The sequence below is a fragment of the Bombina bombina genome, chromosome 1 (assembly GCF_027579735.1).
Source record: "Bombina bombina isolate aBomBom1 chromosome 1, aBomBom1.pri, whole genome shotgun sequence".
Classification (NCBI taxonomy): Eukaryota; Metazoa; Chordata; class Amphibia; order Anura; family Bombinatoridae; genus Bombina; species Bombina bombina.
Window position 1 is genome coordinate 235,717,448 of NC_069499.1, and position 24,125 is coordinate 235,741,572.

A 24,125-nucleotide genomic window follows, 5' to 3' on the forward strand; every position below is an offset into this window, starting at 1 on the left:
TTAACTCATTAAAATTTTTAAATGCTTTGTTTGTAAAATAATCAACATTTAGTGATGGTAAACATCGTGGCCGTTCCTCCACCCGCATCTCATACTTTATTTAGCTAATTGATTACTATACTGGCTTCATTAAACCGTTGCGTGCCCCTCAAGCTGGACGCCAAATGGGGCACGCAACTATTGGATGAAGCCGGATTCGTCATCGATCGGCTAAATAAAGTATGAGAGGCGGGCAGGGAACGGTGCGATGTTTACCATCACTAATTGCTAATTATTTTACAAATGAGTGTCCCTGTTTTTAAGATAATTTTATATACTGAGCAGTAAATGATTAAACTTTACAATAACTTTAAAGTGAAAGACAACCCTAGCATTTGTGAAACACTAAGATTGACTATTGAAACAAATAAAGGGAACTTTCATTCATGAAGTATAACATACTTCATGCAGAAAGATCCTTTATTTGTTTCAAGAAATTACCATTCTGAGCTTCTCAGGCAGCCCACGGCAGAAATTTATTTTGCTAAGAGGTGACGTTTTTAGATACTCTATCCCCCCAACTGCATTAAACAGGGGTGTATAAGACACCAGTTTGGAAAGAGGGAGCTCCCTTTTTATAATTTGGTGTTTCATACGTTATTAGTAGAGTAACAAAAAAAAAAAAAATCAGCAACTACAGAAAAAGGACTTTTTATTAAATCTTCATAGGATCCAAACAACATAACCTACAATGTTTCAGGCTTTAACTAGGCCCATAATCAGATCTCATTTTTAATTGCAGTCATTAGTAGGTAAATGCTATAAAATGACATCTGCTTACCTAATGTATATAATTTATGGGGGATGGGAAGCCCTATCCAATAAAGACAGCATACAACACACACACACACACACACACACAATACCCATCAACTAAACAGAATTACCAGTTTCAATTACTAATTTTTATAAAGATTAAAAAACAAACAAAAAAAAAAAACACACACAACTAAAAATTGTTCTTAAATTCAATACGATTAAATGTGTGTTTGAAACATTAAGAGAATTATGACTTCTATGCTGCTATTTACCATGTGCGATGTAGAAAGAGACGAAAAAAGGTTTTTATTTGTCGTTTTGTTTTTAAATTCCATATGATGGAATTTTCCCACATTGGTATTTCTGCAGAATAAAGAAACTTTCTAAAAAATGCTTAATCTGCTAAAAAAAAAAGTTATAATTTGTGTGGGTTATACCTCACAAAAAAAAATGATTTTAAGAGTAGTCAAGTCAAAATTAAACTTTCATGATTCAGATAGGGCAAGAAATGTTAAACAACTTTCCAATTTACTTTCATCATCAAATTTGCTTTGTTCTCTTGGTATTCTTTGTTGAAAGCTAAACCTAGGTAGGCTCATATGCTAATTTCTAAGCCCTTAAAAGCCGATTCTTATCTCAGTGGATTTTGACAGTTATTCACAGTTAGACACTCCCAGTTCATGTGTGCCATACAGATAAAAATTTTGCTCACTCCCGTAGAGTTATTTATGAGTCAGCACTGATTGGATAAAATGCATGTGTCAAAATACCTGGGATTAGGGGGCAGTCTGCAGAGGCTTTGATACAAGGCAATTAGAGAGGTTAAAAAAAAAAAAAAAAGTGTATTAATAGAATAGTATTGGGGAATGGGTAATAAAGGGATTATCCATCTTCTTAAACAGAAAAATTTCAAGTAGAATCTCCATTTTAATGTGTAAATGAGTGCCAAGCAACTAAAACCATACAGTATCTAGCAAATGGATGGGAAATGGCTATGAACTAAATGGGTTAATGTCCCTTTAAGAAAATGTGCCTGCAAAGCTAAGGGCTATAATTGCCTAAAAATGTTTGTAGAGAAACAGCAACCAAGCATCAGGAAAGAGAAAATGGAACCCTGCAGGAGTTCTTGAGATCCAGAGAGACAAGAAAAAGCTGTAAAGGAGAGTTTGTATGAAGAACGTGCAGGAGAAAGTTTGGACGCACTATTAAATGTCCTCTTTTAGTTGCAAAATGTCCCTTTAACAGCACAAAGTTTTTAAACAGGAGTCCACCATTGCCTGCATTTTTAGTCTCTGAACAAATATACAGGAACTTAAAGGGGCAGTCTAGACCCAATACATAATTTTGATTACTTATTGTTACATACCAGAGAAGCATCCTACAACTGGTGCCACTTCTATAAGCTTGCAAAGATTCATCTTGTTGTGTATATTTTGGTATGTTAAGTTTCTACGATCACGATTGACTCAGAAATACGTTTTCCTACTCACACATGCTGATTTGTGCTTTTGCAATTTGAAATAGCCAACTGCAAAATATTAAATGTGCACTGCTAAACTATCATACAAGAAAACAAATAACTGGACAAGAAGAAAGCTGTGGGTGGAGCTTAGCAGCCATTTTTGGCCGCTAACAAACTATCAGTATTTAAAAGTTTCATGTACTTCTTACAAGCTTATAGATGCAAGATGCTTACAATGAGTAATAAATAACAAGTATTCCGTCTAGACTGTCCCTTTAAAGTGAATGTCAATTTTGATGCTAAAGTGCCCGGTTTTTAAAAATTCTATTAAAAACAGGGGCACTTTAATTCATCAAAACTTACATTTCACTCCTGTTGTGAAAAAGAAAAAAAGAAAAAAAACAACACACTGTTTAATCTTCACAGCAGCTCCAGCTTTCTCCGCCCGTCGCAAGCCATTTCTGATGTCAGAAATGATGGATAGGTCATCCTCTAATCACGGCTCCCCCCCCCAGGGGGAATCAGTGTCTGATTCAACACCGTGATTGGAGGAAGCCGGATTCCTCATTTTAGACGGAGGAAGCCGGATTCCTCATTTTAGACCCAGGAAGAGGCTTTGTGACAGGTGGAGGAAGCTGGAGCTGCTGTGAAGATTAAAAGGTAAGTTTTTTTTTTTTCTCAACAGGAGTGAAATGTAAATTTTGATTAATTAAAGTGCCCCTGTTTTTAATCGAATTTTTAAAAACCGGGCACTTTGTCAATTTTGATGCTATTCACTTTAACTGACTATTCAAAACTCTTTGTTAAACTTTTATCATTTGACTCCCCCACAGTAGTCAATCCTAGATATCTGCGGTGATCTTATCCTACCCAAAACATATTACTCTCCTTAGAAACGTATTTAAAATTACATTCATCTTACTTTACACAGAGCTTTTCTTTTGTTGTTTGTTTTTTTTTTGTTTATGTAATTTGAATGAAAAAAAATGCTGCATTATTTAGATATTTTGTCTCACAGTACTGTTCAGTTTATTCTTATGTTGAATAAAACAAATTTAGTAAGTGCTTGAACACAAACACACAAATTCTCCCATTTTACCAGATATTCCTTTTGAAGCAACTTATCGATGCATTCCAAATCTTCTAAGAAATCGACTGCAATAAAACATTCAAAGAGTTGAAAGGTTGTGAACATGTGTGGGCGGTCTGAAAAGATTCTACAGCATAATAAAGTATTGTATTGCTGCTCTCATACATGAAACAAGTATTGGGCTGATTTTTGGCGCCATAACCCCGATTTCATCATAAAGTAATATGGTACAAAAAAAAAAAAAAAAAACACATCAGTAGGGAGTAGCATTTAAAATAAGTTGCTTATATTTCATGTTTGAAGTGTTATGTGGTCTTGACAAAGGCTCAATAGTGGAGCCCAAAAAAATTTGAATAAACTTTTGTATTAGATAAAAATGTAAAAAATCCAGGAGTGTGAATGTTTGGTATGAATATGATATTCATTTTTTGAGTTCCCAGGTAGTTGTTATGAAATAGCAATAAGTGCATTAACAAGCAGAACTTATATTTTCCAGGCAGAACAATTATTGGTACAATTATGTCACAAATAGGATTTTGAAACCATCTCAATAAACGAGTAAATGAACAGACGTGTTAATTTGCAAGGTCTCTATACAACCCCTACTACACTTGTTTGAGAAAAATAATCCATGTGAACAATTCTTGAAACATATTATTGGCTTGATGACCTATTCTTCATAGTGTAAATATTATATATACTAAAATTAATTATGTTATTTCCTTCATTTGTCCCATCTAAGTCAAGGAGAGGTATTTGCTATTATCCACCAACCACAATGCAGCAGTGTAAAAATAAATTACATCTTCTCATTTATAGTGGGTAAGTGTTTACCCAACATATTTACTCCCCTGGACCCAGCTTCAAAATAGTATGGTTTCAACCCACAAATTGTGGACAACTACTCAAGAAAAGACTTTGAATCAATCCTTAATTGGTGTACGGTTACAGCAAGCACTGGGGCAATGCTGCTCCCTACAAGACTCTCTCTAATACATGATAAGATATCTGATATGCAGGAGTTCCAAAATAACCAGTGGGTTTTTTCAAAAGCATAAGCAGGCATTATGTTGAATATCTATTTTTACATAGGTAAATATGGATATTCTCTCCAAAATATATCAGATGTAATCTGGAAGCAACTGAATCAGCTCACAAAATAAAATAAATTAGCAGAAAAGTAAACATTGCCATAAAATGAATAATCTCAGGTTCTTGATTAATAAGAGAAAGCAGGAGAGAAATTCCAGGAAAGAGTGGTCACATTAGAATAAAGTCACAGAAAGAAAATTACAACCAACTCATCAGCTCCTCTTCATATTTCTCTGGGTCTATGAAAGGTTTGTTGATGGAACGGATCATAAGTTCCCCACAGTAGGCACACTCTACGGCCACAATGTCATCAATATCTGCCTTAACCTGCTCACGAGTTTGCTGACCCTTACCCAAGCTTATTGTGTCCTCATCCTTAGTACGGGATCGACTTTTAGAAGGTTGAACAGTGGTTCCAAGCTTCTTCTGTAGGTCTTCAAGTTTGACCTGTTTGTAAGCAGGCAGATTTGGTACAACAACTTGCATTAGGCAATCGTAGTGGAACATGTGGCCACATAGGAAGAGATAAAAGGGGCGATTCAGCAGTGGGAAGTCACAAACAGTACATTTGTCCTGGGGATCAACAGAGCCATACTTGTTTCTCATCTCCTGCATGTCCTCTCTTATACGCTTAGCACTCTGGGTAGCATCTTCCATCTCTCTCTTCAGCTCTTTAATGTGATTATTGTATGCCTCCAGGGAGCTGCAGATGGCTTCTTTAAAGTGGTCAATGGTCACAAAGTCAGGGAAAAATGGTAGGATGTCCTCAATCTTCAGCAAATTGCAGCTGGACAGACAGACCATGGCTTTCTTTACGTCCTTCTCCTCCTGTACAACATGACGAGCAATTTTCAACCACAGCTTTTTACATAGCTCCTCATCTTCCTCTGGTAAATCTGCACAAGACTTTGCTAGATCAACATCCACCTGTGTAATTTACAAATAAAACAAACATTGATTAGAATACATATTCCTGATTCAATCATAAGCATAAAAAACTACATCACTATGCAAAAGACAGTATATGATCTTTGAAATACAAAGCAAAACACTCTACTAACTACACCAATAAAGAAAGCATTTATAAAATCAGTTCTTCTATGACCAAATTTACTTTGTTCTCTTAAAAAGTCTCAAATTGCCTCTATGGGAAAAAGTGAAGGCTGACTCCAGATTTTCATTGCACACTAACTGTGGCATGTCTTTTCTTAAAGAGTAGCTTCTTACTATAGTCCTAAAAAAAATGACTTTTCAAAATAACTAAAGGCAATATTTATGGCAATATTTATGGCATGCACCTTCTGAAAAACACTTTAAAATGTATAAGGACTAGAACATCCCTTTAAAACCTGCATCTCAAAAGTTGCACCCCTAAAACCCTCAAGGATATGTTTGCTTGATGCCTTTCCTGTGGCAAATTGGAGGACATATGTAAATAATCTCCGGCACTAATCTAAGCAAATTTACCTTTTTATCCAATAGCCCTTTAATTACGGATTATAGAACATAATACTAAGGGGTCAATTTATTAAGCTGAGGCGGACAGGGGCACACATACACACCCCTGTCCGCTGCAGTTTGCCTCTGGCGGGCTGAATTCCGCTGCCGGTATACAGCATTGCACAGAAGTGCTATTTTGCACTCGTGTGCAATGCCGCACCCTGCCCGCGCACAGCTTATCACGCGTGGGCAAGAGCTGTCAATCACCCCGGTCGGACGAGACCCAGGAGATTGAAATTAGCCACCTAAGAGGTATGTAAGCAGTGGTCTAATGACAGCTGCTTGTTAAATACGGAGTGCGGGTTCTCTTGTGAGTGCAATAGCATAAACAGCACTTTCTCAAAGGCCAAAAGAAACCCAAATCAGGATTCAGAGAGATAGATATATATATATATATATATATATATATATATATATATACACACATATATACACACACACACACACTATAACTGCGTGCGTTTGTAATGTTTGTCGGCAGTTGCGCAAGCATCCTCAATGGAATGTTGGCATCCAGGAGAATTCTGAAAATGGCAGGGTGGTTTTTCGGAATCCACCGGTGGATGCAGCGAAGCCAAACAGAGAATTACAAAAGTAACACCTAATCGCCTACATTAAAGTAATAAAAAAGAAAAAAGAAAAAACACCACCCGCACAAAATATAACAAAAAACAAAAGTATTAACTCCTAAACCGCAAAACCCCTATATCGCAATAAACCTATTTACCCTATTAACCCCTAAACCGCAAAACCCCTATATCGCAATAAACCTATTTACCCTATTAACCCCTAAACCGCAAAACCCCTATATCGCAATAAACCTATTTACCCTATTAACCCCTACATCGCAATAAACCTATTTAACTTATTAATCCTTTAAACCACAAAAACCCACAACGCAAATAACTATTTAAATAACTAAGTTCAGTACACTAACCTAACACCCCCTAACTTAACACCCCATTAAATAAATCCAAATTACCTAAACTAATACATTCTAAAGTTACAAAAAATTTAAAAAAAGCTAACATTACAGAAAATAAAAAAAAATCAAATTACCAAATTTAACAAAATTAAACCTAATCCCTATAAAAATAAAAAAGACCCCCCAAAAATAAAAATACCCCCTACTCTAATAATAAACTACCAGTAGCCGTTAAAAAGAGCTTTTTGCAGGGCATTGCCCCAAGATAATCAGCTCTTTAACAAAAAATATACAAAGTCCCAACTAACATTAAACCCCCCACCCCCCAAAATAAAGGAACCTAAACTACCCATTGCCCTGAAAAGGGCATTTGTTTGGGCATTGCCCTTAAAATGGCATTTAGCTCTTTTTCTGCCCATCCCTAATCTAAATAAAACAAATCCCCACAAAAAACCCTTAAAAAAAAATCTTAAGTATAACCCCCTGGTTGGTACTCACGGTTCCTGAAGTCCTGCGGAGAAGGTCCTGTTCCAGGCGGTGAAGTTTTTCCAAGCGCAACCTCTTCTTCTTCCAGGAACATCCTGCAAGGAGTGGAGCTGAAGACCGCAGAGCTGAAGACCGGCGACCCTGGAACTGAAGGCCGTGACAACGGAGCCATGGAGCGTGGAGGATCCTCTTCGTACATTCTCCTCTGTACACTGAATTCAAGGTACGCGATTAAAGATGGCGTCCCTCGAATTCCTATTGGCTGATTTGATTCTTCCAATTCAAATCAGCCAATAGGATGAAAGCTACTCAAATCCTATTAGCTATTTAAATTAGCCAATAGCATTAGAGCAAGTGAAATTCTATTGGCTGATTTGAATAGCCAATAAAATTTCACTTGCTCACATACAATTGGCTAATTTAAACAGCCAATAGGATTTGAGTAGCTTTCATCCTATTGGCTGATTTGAGATGGAAGAATCCAATAGGAATTCAAGGGACGCCATCTTAAATCGCGTGCTTTGAATTCATTATTCAGTGTACCGGGAAAATCGTACGAAGAGGATCCTCCACGCTCCATGGCTCCGCAGTCGACGGTCTTCAGTTCCAGAGTCGCCGGTCTTCAGCTCCGCGCAGGATGTTCTTGGAAGAAGAAGAGGTTGCGCTTGGAAGAAGTCTTCACCGCCTGGAACAGGACCTTCTCCGCCAGACTTCAGGAACTGTGAGTACCAACCTGGGGGTTAGATTTAGGATTTTTAAGGGTTTTTTTGGCGGGGGATTTGTTTTATTTAGATTAGGGATGGGCAGAAAAAAAAAAAAAAGGAGGAGCTAAATGCCCAAACAAATGCCCTTTTCAGGGCAATGGGTAGTTTAGATTATTTTTAGCGTTATATTTTTTTGGGGGGGGGTAATGTTAGTTGGGACTTTTGTATATTTTTTGTAAAAGAGCTGATTATCTTGGGGCAATGCCCTGCAAAAAGTTCTTTTAAGGGCTACTGGTAGTTTATTATTAGAGTAGGGGGTGTTTTTATTTTGGGGGGGGGTCTTTTTTATTTTCATAGGGATTAGGTTTAATTTTGTTAAATTTGGTAATACGTTGTTTCTACATCTGTAGTTTAAAAAATACTTAGACTGCCCTCTGGGCAGGCTTATCGATATATATATATATATATATATATATACACACACACACACACACACACTAGTCGATAAGCCTGCCCAGAGGAATTGCTCTTCTAAAAACAAATATGTGAAACATGCAGATTTGATGGAAGCTAGATTTTTAGATAGAGGATACTCGAAAAAATGTATTAATCGGGCAGCTTCAAAAGTCAATAGACTAACATAGTAGATAAGGTTGAAAAAAAGACTGAAGTCCATCGAGTTTAACCTATACAAATCTAAAATACTTACAAAAAGCTCCAGTTAAGCTTAAATAACCCCATTAAAATGTGACCCATTTAATACTAGCAATCATATCCATGAATTTTGTTTGTATACAGAAACTTATCCAGACTATTTTTAAATGTATCTATGGTATTGGCATTCACTACCTCCTTTGGTAATGAGTTCCACAATTTTATTGCTCTCACAGTGAAAAAACGTTAAATCTCCTTTCCTCCAACCTTAAATTATGACCTCTTGTCAGAAACAATTTTCTTGGAATAAACAGAGCTTCTGCCATCTCTGTATATGGGCCTTGAATATATTTATATAAAGTAATCATGTCACCTCTCAAGCGCCTTTTTTCTAAAGAAAACAGACCCAGTTTGGCTAGCCTCTCCTCATAGGTTAATTTCTCCAATCCCCTTATTAGCTTTGTGGCCCTTCTCTGAACTTTTTCTAGTTCTGCAATATCTTTTTTAGCAATTGGTCCCCAGAACTGCACTCCAAACTCAAGGTGAGGTCTTACCAGGGCTTTATATAATGACAGAATTATGCTTTCCTCCCTTGAATCAATGCCTCTTTTAATACATGCTAGTATCTTATTAGCCTTTGAAGCCGCTGCCCTGCATTGTGCACCCATCTTTAGCTTGTTATCTATTACTACTCCCAAATCCCTTTCCTCCTGTGTTTGGCTAAGTCTTGTCCCATTTAAAAAATACGTAGCCTGCTTATTTTTACTTCCAAAATGTAGAACCTTGCATTTTTCTGTATTAAATCTCATTTTCCATTCACTTGCCCATAGTTCTAATTTTAGCAAATCCCTTTGTAAAGAAAGTTCGTCCTGCTCTGACCTTACTTAACTTAGTATCATCTGCAAAAATAGAGAGAGATGTCGCTATTTAATCCTTGCTCCAAGTCATTTATAAAAATATTAAAAAGAACAGGGCCCAGTACTGATCCCTGGGGGACGCCACTGATTACCTTTGTCCAATCTGAGTATGATCCATTTACTACTACTCGTTGCTCCCTATCTTTTATCCAGTTATTTATCCATGAGCTAACATTTTCAGCTATTCCCAGTCCCTTAATTTTGTGCATTAATCTCTCATGTGGCACTGTATCAAATGCCTTTGCAAAATCTAAGTATATCACATCTACTGATTCCCCTTTATCTATATTTTTACTTACTTCCTCGTAGAATCTAATTAGATTAGTTTGACATGATCTATTTCTCCTAAAGCCATGCTGATTAGAACTCATAATCTTGTTTACACAAATATGCTCATCAATATAATCCCTTATAATCCCTTCAAATATCTTCCCCACTATTGATGTCAGACTAACTGGTCTATAGCTTCCTGGATCATCCCTGCTTCCCTTTTTGAAGAGTGGCACCACATCAGCTTTACGCCAATCCTGGGGTACCATGCCTGAGGATAATGAGTCTTGAAAAATTAAGAGTAAAGGTTTGTCTATAACAGTGCTAAATTCCCTTAACACCCTTGGGTGTATTCCATCTGGGCCTGGAGTTTTATTTACCTTAATATTTTCCAGTTTTTTCCTGGTATCCTCTAAACAAAACCCAGTTAGTGGTATGGACTGGCATGTTCTATTATGTTCAAAAGTATCATTCAATGGTTCCTCTCTTGTGTATACTGAAGAAAAAAACTGGTTTAGTACCTCAGCCTTCTCCCTGTCATTATTTATCATGCTACCCTCCACGCATTTTAATGTACCTATATTATCCTTCTTAGATTTTTTGCTATTTATGTACTTAAAGAACCTTTTAGGGTTAGACTTAGAATCCTTAGCAATTAATTTTTCATTTTCAATTTTGGCTAATTTGATTGCTTTTTTGCATGCTTTGTTACATTCCTTATAAATATTGTATGCTGAGTCTGTACTATTTTCTTTTAATAATTTAAATGCCCTACGTTTTTTCCTAATTTCTCTTAACACATTTTTATTTAGCCATAACGGCTTTGTTTTTTTATTTTTACTTTTATAACCATATGGTATGTGTTGATATGTATATTTATTTAACACATTTTTAAATATTATCCATTTATTCTCTGTATTTTTATTAGAAAATACATTGTCCCAATTTATATTATTTAATGATTTCCTTAAATCGTTGAATTTTGCTTTCTTGAAATTAAAAGTCTTAGTTAAGCCTTTAAAACACTGCATTTGAAAATAGATTTCAAATGTGACCATGTTATGATCACTGTTACCCAAATGTTCTTTAACTTCTATGTTTGATATTATATCTGTATTGTTTGATAGCACTAAATCCAATATAGCTTTACTCCTAGTTGGCTCCTCTATTAATTGTGACAAGAAGTTATCCCTGAGAACATTTAAAAATCTATCCCCCTTAGCTGAATTACTAGTTTCATTGGCCCAGTTTATATCAGGGTAGTTAAAATCTCCCATAATTACAGCACTGTTATTAGCAGCCTTACCTATTTGGATAAGTAGTTGAGTTTCCTCCGGGTCACTAATGTTGGGAGGCTTGTAGCATGTTCCTAGTAATATTTTTTTAGGATTTTTCCCCCCACTCTTTATTTCAACCCACAGGGTCTCTACATTGTCACTTGTATCATAAATATCTTCCCTTATTGTAGGTTTAAGGTTAGGTTTAATATACATGCAGATTCCTCCACCCCTTTTATTATTCCTGTCCCTCCTAAATAATGTATACCCCTCTAAGTTAACTGCCCAGTCATGTGAATCATCCCACCAAGTTTCAGTTATACTGATAACATCATAGTCCTCTTCTGCAACTAAGAGCGTCAGCTCCCCCATTTTACCTGTCATGCTTCTTGCATTTGTTGTCATACATTTAATTTTCATGTGCTTTCTGCTGCTACTCGGTGTGCTTTCCTCTATATTTTCTAATGTGACATTTCTTAAGTCATCCCTTCCTTGAGATATTAAGGGATTGTCATATTCACAGACTGATCTCTCTGTTCTATTTTGTTCTAACTGACCCTCCCCCCCCTTTGCCTAGTTTAAAAGGTTCTCTAAACGTGCTACCATCCTTTCCCCCAACACACCTGCACCCATGTCATTCAGGTGCAATCCATCCTTACTGTACAAATTGTACCCTAGTGAAAAATCAGCCCAGTGTTCTAAAAAGTCAAACCCCTCATTTTTACACCATGTCTTTAGCCATGAATTAACAGACCTTAACTCCTTCTGCCTTACTGAATTAGCACACGGCACTGGTAATATCTCAGAAAATATTACTTTGGAGGTCCTTGCTTTAAGCTTGCTACCTAACTCCCTGAAGTCATTTTTTAGGACTCTCCATCTCCCACCGATTCCTTCATTAGTACCAATATGCACCATGACTGCAGGATCAGACCCACATCCCTCTAACAATCTATCAATACGCTCCACAATATGCCTAACACGAGCCCCTGGAAGACAGCAAACTGTTCTATGTAAAGGGTCTGGATGACAAATTACCCTATCAACCTTCCTAATAATAGAGTCTCCTACCACCAACATCTGCCTCTGGCCCTGACTTGTATGCCCCTCTTCCATGACTGAAGGACTGCCCACCATAGTATGTTCATCTTCCACAGCTAAAGGACTGTTCACTATACTAGGCAACACATCCCTCTCTGACACTGCCACCCCTGAACTGATATCCCCAACATCTTCACTTAATCTGGCAAATCTATTGGGGTGTACCAGCTCAGAACTGGCCTGTCTCTTCCGCTTACCTTTACTTCGCCCTCTGACTGTGACCCAGCTACATCCTGGAGTCTCCTCATCTGAATCCTCCCCATTCCCACTGCTGGAACCATTAACAACCAGCTCAGTCCTATCCATTTCCCTTTCAAGTGTCTGAATTTCATGTAGTGTTGCAATTCGTTCCTCCAGATCCCCAATACGAGTTTCTAAAGAGACAATATGCTCACACTTGCCACAAACATATAATCCCAGAAGCGGCTGCTCCAGTGATGCAAACATGTGGCAAGCTGTACACTGAATGAGATTCTCACACATTCTTAATAAAAGGTTTAACTTAAAAGTATAAAATATATTTCCCCTTGGTTACCCCAAAACCTTGTTTGCCTAACTACCTTGGTTAGCTAACTATAATACTTAAACAGACTAGATAGAGATGAAGTACTCTACAAAATTAAGGATGAACCAATCCAAAAAGAAAGGATAAGATTTATCTCAGGTTACAATTGCCAGTGGGGTACTATTAAATCAATTTTGCAGAAACACTGGCATCTCCTAACCTATGAGGAGAAAATAAAAGACAAGGTAGGGACATTTCCCCTAATGGTAGCACGAAAGTCACCTAATCTAAAAGATCATTTAGTAAGAAGCATGTATAATAGAAGTCTAGTGCAGACTGGCTCAGAAAAGACAGAGGAGTTAAAGGTAACTATCCTTGTGGTCAGTGTGTGTATTGCCCGTAAATGGAGAAGGCTAAAAAATTCTCAGCAGGCAATAGTAAAAATTATGATGTCAAGTATTTTTTCAACTGCAATTCGGTTGGTGTAGTCTATTTAATACACTGTTCATGTCCTAGATTCTATGTAGGAAAAACAAAAAGATTCCTAAAAGATAGGATTCAAGAACACAGAGATGACATCTCACATAACAGAGATACTACAATAGCAAGACACTTCACTCAGTTTCACCAGTCTAATGCTTCACACTTAAAAATAATGGCAATAGATAAGGGAATAGTGAACAACAGAGGAGGTGATAATGACACAGTATTGCTACAGAAAGAAACTCGTTGGATCTATGTCTTAAAGACAAGATATCCAAGAGGTCTGAATGAAAGACTAGAGTTTGCTTCATTTCTCTAGCGATACTGTAAAAGTAAAAGTAAAATGTAGAGCAGTTTTAATCTCTTGCTATACGCCCCCATGACGTAATGAATGGAGGCGGGGTTTAGGGTACTAAAAGAAGCACCTGAGCACTTTAGCCCTGAGGAAGCCCCGATATGTTTGGAGCAACAAGGGGTGAAACATACGTTGGCAAGCTCCTAAAGATGTCACACTAACTGACCTTAAAAAGCAGTCCCCCAATAAAATTGCACCCTCTTGGTAAGCACCGCAATCAACGAGTATCAGTTTACCTGCATGAGTCGGTTCCTGATTGGAAGCAATATATAGCTGACAACCTCTAAGTTTGTAAAGGCAAAGGAGGAGTGAGCAGCTACTTACATGTGTCCTGGAAGTATCCCTGAATAATATGGGGGAAAGACACCACTAGTCAGAAAGAAAAGCGAAAAGCTGACCGGAGAAAGAGTGGAAGTCTGGAACTTACCCCGGATACAGTGCACGGCCTGAATCTGTGCAAACCTGTTTCCAGTAATTTGCTTCGGATAACATACAGCCCAGGAGAAGCAAAGAAACGCTGAATTAAGCGTGGCTGGTCTCGCATCAGGAGGTGTGGAACAAACAAAGAAGAAACACTAAGATACGACTCTACAGAAGGTAACAGTGATCCTTTACTTTTAAGCGTAACAGCTTATATCGGTAGTAAGAGCAATACCGAATAACGGACACTGCCGTGGAAATGGTAAAGTGAACTTTAACCTTCTTTTCTTAGCTATGCTGAACTGGTGCATTTTAATAATGGTGCAATACTACTATATGGAACTATGACTATGCTAATATGGTCTTATAATGCATTACTTGTTTTGAAGCTATATATTATCTATTAAGGGGACCACTTTAAAGTTGTAACATTTCTGTGTTACATTTGTTGCTACACTATTATAATCTCTTATATGACATCACACTTTTAGTGTTTAGCGCTGCACAAAATGTACCTTTATTTGGTTGTTTATATCTATATACCTAATTACAAATAGATCATTTATAGATAAGACTGGCCAGTCAAGTGTGATTTATGCATCTTTATTAAAATGTGTGTCTATGATGTGTAGGAATTCTGCCCATGGATAGGGCTGGAGTCCGCTGTTTTTAGATTTGATTCTGAAATAAAATTTATACAAGACTATTTTCAAAAAGAGTGCTGTAATTCCTTTTCTTTATACTAAATTTGTCGAAATTTTGTATACCATATCTATATTTTCTTACTTTTTAATACTAGTTACTATAGGGTCTGCACCATGAGATGTGACTACATCTAATTAAAATAATATATATTTTTTCACCGTATGTGGTGAAACATGTCATCTCTCCCCTAAAAATTATTTTGTATTTATACTTCCAATTAAAGGATAATCTGTTGAGGATTCACAACCCCCCTTTAATTTCTGGGTGATCGAGGTACAAAATTATTCTATAGTCTTACTCCTTTTGGCCTTTTATGGTGCCCTAAGGGGAAAATTTGTTTCAGAGTTAGGTCTTTTATTGGTGTGACTCGGTTTGTTCTATTCGTGGGTAGAATGGTGCTCACCATGTCAGATGAAGTGTGGGAAGCAGAACTAAATGAATCGCTTTCCCAAAGTAATAGTATAGAAACAGGAGATACAAATAATCTATAAATGTATTTTCATCTTTTAAAAAAATATAGACAATGTTTAACCAGACAAATAAAAATAAGGGCGGAAAATTCAAGTCTCAATAATTATGTAAAAAACAAGATAATACCTAGAGGCCTACGGCTCCTATTGGATCCAGGTGCAAGGACAAAGGAAGATGAGGAAGGGGAATCATTCCTAACAGAATGGAAAACTATCCACACTCTCATTGGATCTAATGGGTATGATGATATCTAGAAATGATAAGAGACTAGAGAAAGTAAAAATAGAGGTAGATCAAGCATTAGCAAATGTAAATCTATTTGAAAAAGATAAGAATTTTTAAAAGTTAAATGAGGAAACAAAAAACAGTGTATCTAGATTACAGGCAGATATAAAACTAAGAAAGTGCCGCAAACTAATAAGAGACCAAGATGATTACAGAAAGGATAGAGTTTACGTATACAAATCTCAGAAAGAATCATATGATTCAGGCACAGATACCTCAGATGTAGAGACAGAGAATTTGTCAAAAAACCAATCAGGCCTCTATCAAAAAGATGGAGAAGGAGGGGTGGGAGAAAGAGAGCAAAGCAATATTTCTACCAGAGAGAGGAGATATCCGATGAGGCAAACAAGAGGGAGAAGGGATTATTACAATCAAGAGAGGTTGCAGGAAAGGGGGAGATCGAGGAGAGGCAGGTTCAGGGATTACTAAAAACTCATGATAAAGATGAGATGCAAATAGTGAACCTTTCAAAATTTCCCCTTAATCTTGCACATATGAGTCTCTTGAAAAAAGGTATATCCTTTAGCGAAATTGAATAAATGTGAAGTTACAAAAGACCTTAACCTCTTCGCTAGAAATTTTTTTTGTCACAATTAATGAGTAAAGATAGTTTGAGAAATAAAACGTTAACAACAGGTGACCAATCTGCCCTGGACACTTTAAAATGTCTTATGGAAGAATGTGAAATTGTGAATGTTGAAGAGAGTGATCCCTTAATTGAAACTGATTTTAAACCTAAATCAAGCTATATGCCATCATTAGCATCTGTACCTTCTGTAAATTTCTTTTTAAAACTAGTGGAGAAAGACATTGAAAGATTACCTGACAATGTGATGATTAATGATAACCTAACTAAAATGAAAGGAAGGCTCTCAATGATCTCATATTGGCCCCCAATATCGTGATGAAACCCACCGATAAGGGCGGCAATCTCATCATAATTATATATATATTTATTAATTATACATATAAATGGATCAATGTTTATATACTTATTTGAAAGAAATAATTAAAAATGATATTATTGCTTAACAGGTAAACTTCTGCTTTTTAAAAGGGACAGTCTACTTGGAAATTTGTACTGTATAAAAAAATAGCTAATCTCTTTATTAACCATTCCCCAATTTTGCATAAACAACACTGTTATATTAATTTACTTTTTACCACTGCAATTACTTTGTATCTAAGCCTCTGCGGACTGCCCCCCTTATCTCAGCTCTTTTGACAGACATGCATTTTAGCCAATCAGTGCTGACTCCACAGGAGTGAGCACAATGTTATCTTTATGGCACACACGATTTAGCACTGTCTTGCTGTAAAAAAACATCAAAGTGCATTGAGATACTAGACGGCCTTCAAGGGCTTAGAAATTAGCATATGAGCCTACCTAGGTTTAGCTTTCAACAAAGAATTCCAAAAGAGTACAAAGCAAATTTGATGATAAAAGCATATTGGAAAGTTGTTTAAAATTGCATGCCTTATCTTAATCATGAAAGTTTAATTTTGACTTCACTGTTCCTTTAAGTCTCTATCTACAAAATACTTAGTACATTTGTCAATTTTGAAAAAGATTAAAAACAAAAAAAACACAGCGTACAAGCTTAAAAAGGAAAAAATACCAAACAATTATTTGTTCAGATTTAAAGAGACACTCAAGTCAAAATAACCGTTCGTTATTCAGATACAGCAGCAGTTTTAAGATCCTTTCCAATTTACTTCCATTACTTCTCTTTATATTCAAACTTTCTGGGTAACAAGATCCTACTGAGCATGTGCACAAGCTCACAGGGTATACGTATACTAGTCTGTGATTGGCTGGTGTCTGTCACATGATACAGGGGGACGGAAAATGGAAGAAAAAATAATCTTGTCAGAAAAAAAAAAATCCTAAAAAAAAAATAAAAATCTACTGCTTATTTGAAATTCATAGAAAATAATATTGCATTGTCTTTTTATTATGCACTTGTTAATTATGTGATTCTACTGCATTGAGTGAGTTGCTAGGTTGCCTATTTAAAAGAACCACTTTACACTGCAAAGTTATTTTACGACATTGGATTAAATATTTTATATTACAGTTTTATATATCAGTTTACATATTACAGTCATGATAAGGCTCTAAGTCTTTATTTTACATAAAATATAATATACCTCTTTACTTTGGACAAAAATATAATATACCTCTATGTCTACACACTTGGCACACCTCTTTAACCACTACAGAAACAGATTATTGCTGTCAAAGGCGAGGAGAAGATCATTTAGAATACAAATTAACCTATTTAAGACAATTTAAAATAAAAAAGCAGCATTGTTTTGCCTATTACCTTACACTAAATATCCATTATTAAATTGACTTTGTTCCCATGATAATCTGTGTAGGTGGGCATCTGGAGCATTACATGGCAGGAAATAGTGCTGCTGCCATCTAGTACTACAGTCAAACTGCTACCATATAGTGCTCCAGAAATAGGCTGGCTCCTAAGCATACATCCCTGCTTTTAAACAAAAGATGCCAAGAGAATGAAGAAAATTTGATAATAGAAGTAGAAAGTTGTTTAAAAGCACATGCTCTATCTAAATTGTGACATTAAACACTGAGATGGAAATATAAAATGATAAATTGTATATATATATATATATATATATTTAAAAAACTGACATATACAATTTATTTTGTCCTCTTTTCCTGTAATTTAATTCTGACAAGCATGGGCGTTTCAGTTCCTGTTAGAAGTGAAAGTGCAGAACACTTATATTCCCCAGAGTCAGTGGCTGCACACTCTAGAGATCTAGTTATAACTGTCTCTAATTGGTTTCAGCAGAGAAAAAAACCTAAGTTACAACATGGCAGCAGCCATTGCTTTATAGATACTAACACTTTACACTTATTTTGTCAGTATTTAAACAACTAATTAAACTTAAAAAAAAAAATCCATCTACATTTTATTCTCAGTCTAATCTTTTCTTGGAATGCTTTATTCTATATCATTTATTTAGTTTTTAATGTCCCTTTAAAAAAAAAAATGTTTCCCTTCACAACCCTTGAGGACCAGATTTGAACATCCTATACTTACGAATTTCAGTTTTTAAAAGAATATATACATACTTTTAATGCCAGGTCCACAGCCTCCTCATATAGTTCCATAACTTTGTAGACATGGACACATGCTCTGTGGTGTTCATGTTCAGCACAGAGACGCAAAGCATACTTTAAATCATAGTGAATTCGATTTGCGTTGTTGCCAGCCTGCTCCAGATATTCCAGTAGAGAATCAGGACGGAACTGTGCGTAGAGAGACAAAAGGTAGTTATGGATTGCCTGCTCGGTTTCTCCCAACTCATACACACAGTGTTCCATATATCTAATTGCCTCATTGATCTGAGTGCCAGCACTCTGGCTGTAATTAACAAGGGCTGGGATAAGATTTTTTGGGTCCAACCTTTTGCCCATTGCAATCCAAGCATCTACAACTTTCTTAGGATTATGCTGCATCAGCACTGGAGAAAACTTGTAAAAAAGCTTCTCATCCCTATGCTTTGATAGGACATTTAATGCTTCAATATAATCATCATGCTGGCAATGATGGGATACCACTCGCTCATAATCTTGCATTAGCACAGCAAAATAAACCATGTGTTCAGTATCTCCATGACTTGCTAGGAGATCATGTATGGAAGCACGATTGTGAAAGAGACATTCTTTGTTTCTTGGACTACTTAAAAAGCTTCTAAACTCATCTCGGGTCTTCAGATATAAACTTTTTTTTGATGCATCACCTTCTAGGACCCCTAGATGATTTAAGTATAGCTCAGTTAACCAGGTGGTTAATAAAGTGGCTTGTATTTTTTCTGTAGACTTGAGATTAGACAACTTTTTAAGAAGGAACTCCATCAGCGCTTCTTCTTGTTTGGCCTCAATGAACTTCAGAGCAATTTCTTCAAAGTAGTTTTGGGTAAGAGCATAACATTTGGCACTCTCTTTATATTTCTTATTCTGGAAACAGTGTTCAGCCTCCTTGGCTAGTACAATGTCCATGCACTCAGGGCGATCCTTACAAAACTCTTTAGCCAAGTCAAACTTTCCCATATTCATGTACATCTTCCACACATCTCTAGGTTCTCTGTCCACATGATATCTGAAGACTGCCCTCTCTGTATGAATCCAAATCTGGCCTAAAATTGGATCTTTTACCATTCTTTTTAAAGGTCCAAACTTCTCAGTAAAGACATCTTCAAAAACCACTTGTCCATTTAGTATACAAATAGCTTTCACTCTGTCCGGCAGCAGCAGAAGAAAGTGAAATTGAGTGAGCACAATAGACATGGGTTTATCAAACCGCAAATCCATATTAGATGGATACTCCCAAACCTGCACATCACTTAGAACAGAATCTGGCCGAGAAAAGTCTAAGGTTCCATAAAGAACACCATTGCCCATCATCCAGGCAAAAGAACTTGGGAAGGAGCGAAGCTTCTGAGTGTAGAATGCTATCTCACTATAGCCAAGGCTTTCTGGAAACTCCTGTATGCTAGGAAGGTCATCTGCAGGCTGTGAGAATAATGAAGCAAATCCTTGCTGTTCCATTCCTTCTGGAATTTTACCAGTGAACTGAAAGAGTCTTTTTTTAGTAGTTGCAATGATACAGAACCTATTATCACATCCTCGATGTATTTCAAGACAGCAAACTGGGACAGGACCAGTCTCTTCCTCCAATGCATGAATGTATCGAAAGTACTGGTCAGGATTTGTGCTAAAGAGACCACCTTCACTGGTTGATATTTCTGCCTCAAAGATTTGACCCTGACTTGTCCCCACTAAAATAGGTCCAGTGTTCGTTTCATTACCTAGAATCTTGTTCCAACCAATGCTTTCAATCAAATGGCCTTTCCATCGAGAAAGAAGCCTTACTTTTTGTGCATTGCGATTTAAATAGAGGCATTCATTTGTGTTAAGAGCAATCAGAAGATGGGATCCTGCAAGAAAAAAGGTTAAAAAAGTTAGACTGAAAAGTTACCCACATAACGTTTAGTGCATTTAGAGGCTAATTTTAAGCAACTTTCTAATTTACTTGTGTTATCAAATTTTCTTCGTTCTCTTGGTATCTTTATTTTAAAAAGTTGGAATGTAAGCTTAGAAGCCGACCAATTTTTGGTTCAGCACCTGGGTAGCGCTTGCCGATTGGTGTCTAAATGTAGCCATCCAATCAGCAAGCGCTACCCAGGTGCTGAACCAAAAATTGGTCGGCTCGTAAGCTTACGTTCCAGCTTTTTAAAATAAAGATACTAAGAGAACAAATAAAAATTGATAATATTAGTAAATTAGAAAGTTGCTTAAAATTGCATGCTCTATCTGAATCATGAAAGCTTATTTTTGACTAGACTATCCCTTTAAGTATTTCTTGATTATTTGGGACAGAGCTTCAGAAAATTTGGGACAGATATTTTATTTTATTTTAATTCAGATGGAAGTCAGATTTTTTCCCCCACTAACAGAAGCACTACTCATTTTTGTTACCTGTTGGATCTAAAAATATCTTGTGAACTTGAGAATCATCTTTACGACCCCGGTCCACCTGGTTAGGCTGGTCTGCTTTCACCAAATCAATCCTACAAAGCAAGGAAAATAATGAAGGTCATATATCAGACTAAGAAAATAAGTTTACTCATTGGAATTTAGTCTTAAAATAATTATGCTTTAAACAAACATATTAAAACTCTTTTGACCAGTGTACCCCTTAAAGGGACAGTACACTGTAAAATTATTTTTATATTAATGTATTTTTAATGACTTGTTATACCAGCTGCAGAGTATAAAATGCATGGGAAATTGCATTTTCAGGTTTATTTGTGTATATGAAGTAGCTGGTTTTGTGCTTTGAAACCACAGCCTATTACAATGGGTTGAGCTTCAGGTAATATCATATCTCATTATGTTATCACTTTGTGTACACACACTTGCTTCCTTATGTTATATTTGTCTGGAAAACTAAAGCTCAATACATAGAGAGAACAATGGAAAATTATCATTTTATTACTTCACTATCCTGCACTCAACTGAGAGGTTAATTTCTTCTGCTGGCTGTGTTTAGTTAGACTATTCAATAGCTGAGACTCCAGTATCAAAACTTTCAGTATAGGTTGGGAAACCACAAGCAGGGCCGCCACTAGAAATTTTGGGGCCCCTGACTCAACCATTGATCAGGGCCCCCCCCCTTTTGACATGTGCAATTTTTTACCAAGTGACTAAAACGTATATGCACTTTATTCTTAAGTGTCTATTTAAACTTGGAAATGTTGTAAAGGTAGTAACATACAAACACACAGACTCACTCATACACTGAAACACACACACACACTCACACATAAGGATTCACATATAGACACTCTAGCAGACGTGCAAAGAAACACACTCAGACACAGACACCCAAACAGACACTTAGCACTCGTTTACATTGACCTGACAAGTAATGAGGTAAACTACAGTTTTGTAAAAAAAAAAAAGGAGAATTAGAAAACAAAATATGGAGTTCTGATTAACTTTTTATAAAGGAAGATGACAACTAAATTATGACAACAGCATGCAGTGGCTGAAAGGAAGGGCCCTGAACGGCCTAAACAATAATTTAAAGGTTAAATGGTGGATTGGTTACTTCCGGAAAGGTCTTGTTAGTCTCAAAGTCTGTAGAAAGATGTGAATAATTAGTAGTAAGGTCAAAATGTCCTAAAAAGGAACAGACAATGGACACACACACACAAACTCAAACTTGCACACACACAGAGACACATGCAGAAAACACACAGACATACATACAAAGAGAGACAACCACATAAAAAACACAGAAAGACATACATACACACACTCTCACTGAGACATCCACAGAAAACACACAAAGACACACACACACCCTCACAGAGACACCCACATAAAACACACACCCAAACAGAGACATCCACAGAAAACACAGACATACATACATATACACACACCCTCACAGAGGCATCCAAAGAAAATACACAAAGACAAACATACACACACCCTCACAGAGTCACCCACAGAAAAAGCTCAACGACGTATGCACACACCCTCACAGACATCCACAGAAAACGCACAAAGACAAACACACCCACCCTCACAGAGAGACCCACAGATAAAAAATACATACGCACTCAGAGACACAAACCAAAGCACAAAGACAAACACAGACACCCACATAAACACTTACAGGAGGAAACATGTATGCACCTTGCATCCCCTAAATCAACAATGTGTGACGTGCATGATATAAAATTGCAGAAAGAGATCACTTTTTAAAGAATCATATTTGTAAATGTGCAAACAAAAATAATTCTGTGAATTCAAAATTGTACATTAATGAGCTGGGTAGATGGCTAGATGAAGAAAAGTACCTTTAAAAGGTTGACATATGATGTTTGTTTGTTTTTTCCCCAACCAAGAGCCCCACTACAAATATAGAGTACACATTTTCCCAGCTGTCAGCTGTACTTATGGATTTTGAAAATGCTGTGCTCTATATGGTCTTGGTGGGACCATAAGCTGTGGTATTCATACTATTAGATCTGGATAAATCCAGGATTTAGGCTTGTTGGTATGTATTTCAAAATTAAGCCAGCTGTAGTGTAAACTGAACAGTTTTAAGTTAACCTGTCTCGTTTCAAACACTGAGCAATCTTAGTCTGAGAGTATAAAATTTTATGCAGATGTAAAAATCTTAGATAAAATGCTTCCTTGCATCTGGAAAGTCCTTGCATGAAGGGGCAGTAAACTGGAATGTTATATATATATATAAAAGCATATCTGCCAAAAGGGCATCTACCATTTGTGTTTTGAGGAGGAAACATTTCTGCATGGTTTTAAATGTAGAATTTCTACAGCATTGTCAAATAATCATAAATACACTGCTGCTAAAAAAATTGTTTTTATGGACCCCTAGCCCCAAAAAAACTACTACCACTGACACACACTGTACAAAGTACCAAGTCTGTCTCACACTGCGCATAGTGGTTTAGTGCACACTAAGAAATCCTCTCAAATGCTAATACTTTACTTCTTGTAATAACATTTCCCATGCTCAATTAGCACTCTGCTGTAGTACCCACTGCACTGGTGGCTGCCCAAATATTAAAAAAAAAAAAAAAAAAAAAAATTTTTTTTTTAGTTCTTGCCTCATGGGGCCCCCCTGGCTCATTGGGCCCCTGACAGGAGTCACTCCTGTCACCCCTGATGGCGGCCCTGACCACAAGCTAAATCAGCTATTTCAAAGGCCAAAATAGGGGTAAAGGAGCTACTTGTAAACAATTTAATTCACTCCAGCAGGTAAAATGGATCATTGGGAACAATTTAAATGGGAGAATTTTTAAATAGGCTCAGAAGCAGCAAAGCACTACTGGGAGATAGCTGCTGATTGGTGGCTACACATATGCCTCTTGTCATTGGCTTACTTGATGTGTTCAGCTTGCTCCCAGTAGTGCATGGCTGCTCCTTCAAATAAGGATACCAAGATAACAAAGCAAAATTGATAATAGAAATACATTGAAAAGTTGTTTAAAACATTATGCTCTATCTGGATAATGAAAAAAATATTGGGGATTTCATGTCTCTTT

The 24,125-nt window shown here is 36.6% G+C and overlaps 1 protein-coding gene across 2 annotated transcripts in view; it reads right to left on the minus strand.

Moving 5' to 3' along the window:
* Window positions 1–3,254: 3,254 nt before the first annotated feature.
* VPS18 (VPS18 core subunit of CORVET and HOPS complexes) overlaps window positions 3,255–24,125 on the minus strand; it is a 24,460-nt gene continuing 3,589 nt past the window's right edge. For both annotated transcript variants that reach the window (XM_053697876.1, XM_053697878.1), the window contains exons 3-5: window positions 21,019–21,110; window positions 18,610–20,477; window positions 3,255–5,369 (exon numbers count right to left, since the gene is read on the minus strand). In XM_053697876.1, the coding sequence (XP_053553851.1) occupies window positions 4,641–5,369; window positions 18,610–20,477; window positions 21,019–21,110 (2,689 nt within the window). In that variant the 3' untranslated portion in view covers window positions 3,255–4,640. The remainder of the gene's footprint in view (window positions 5,370–18,609; window positions 20,478–21,018; window positions 21,111–24,125) is intronic.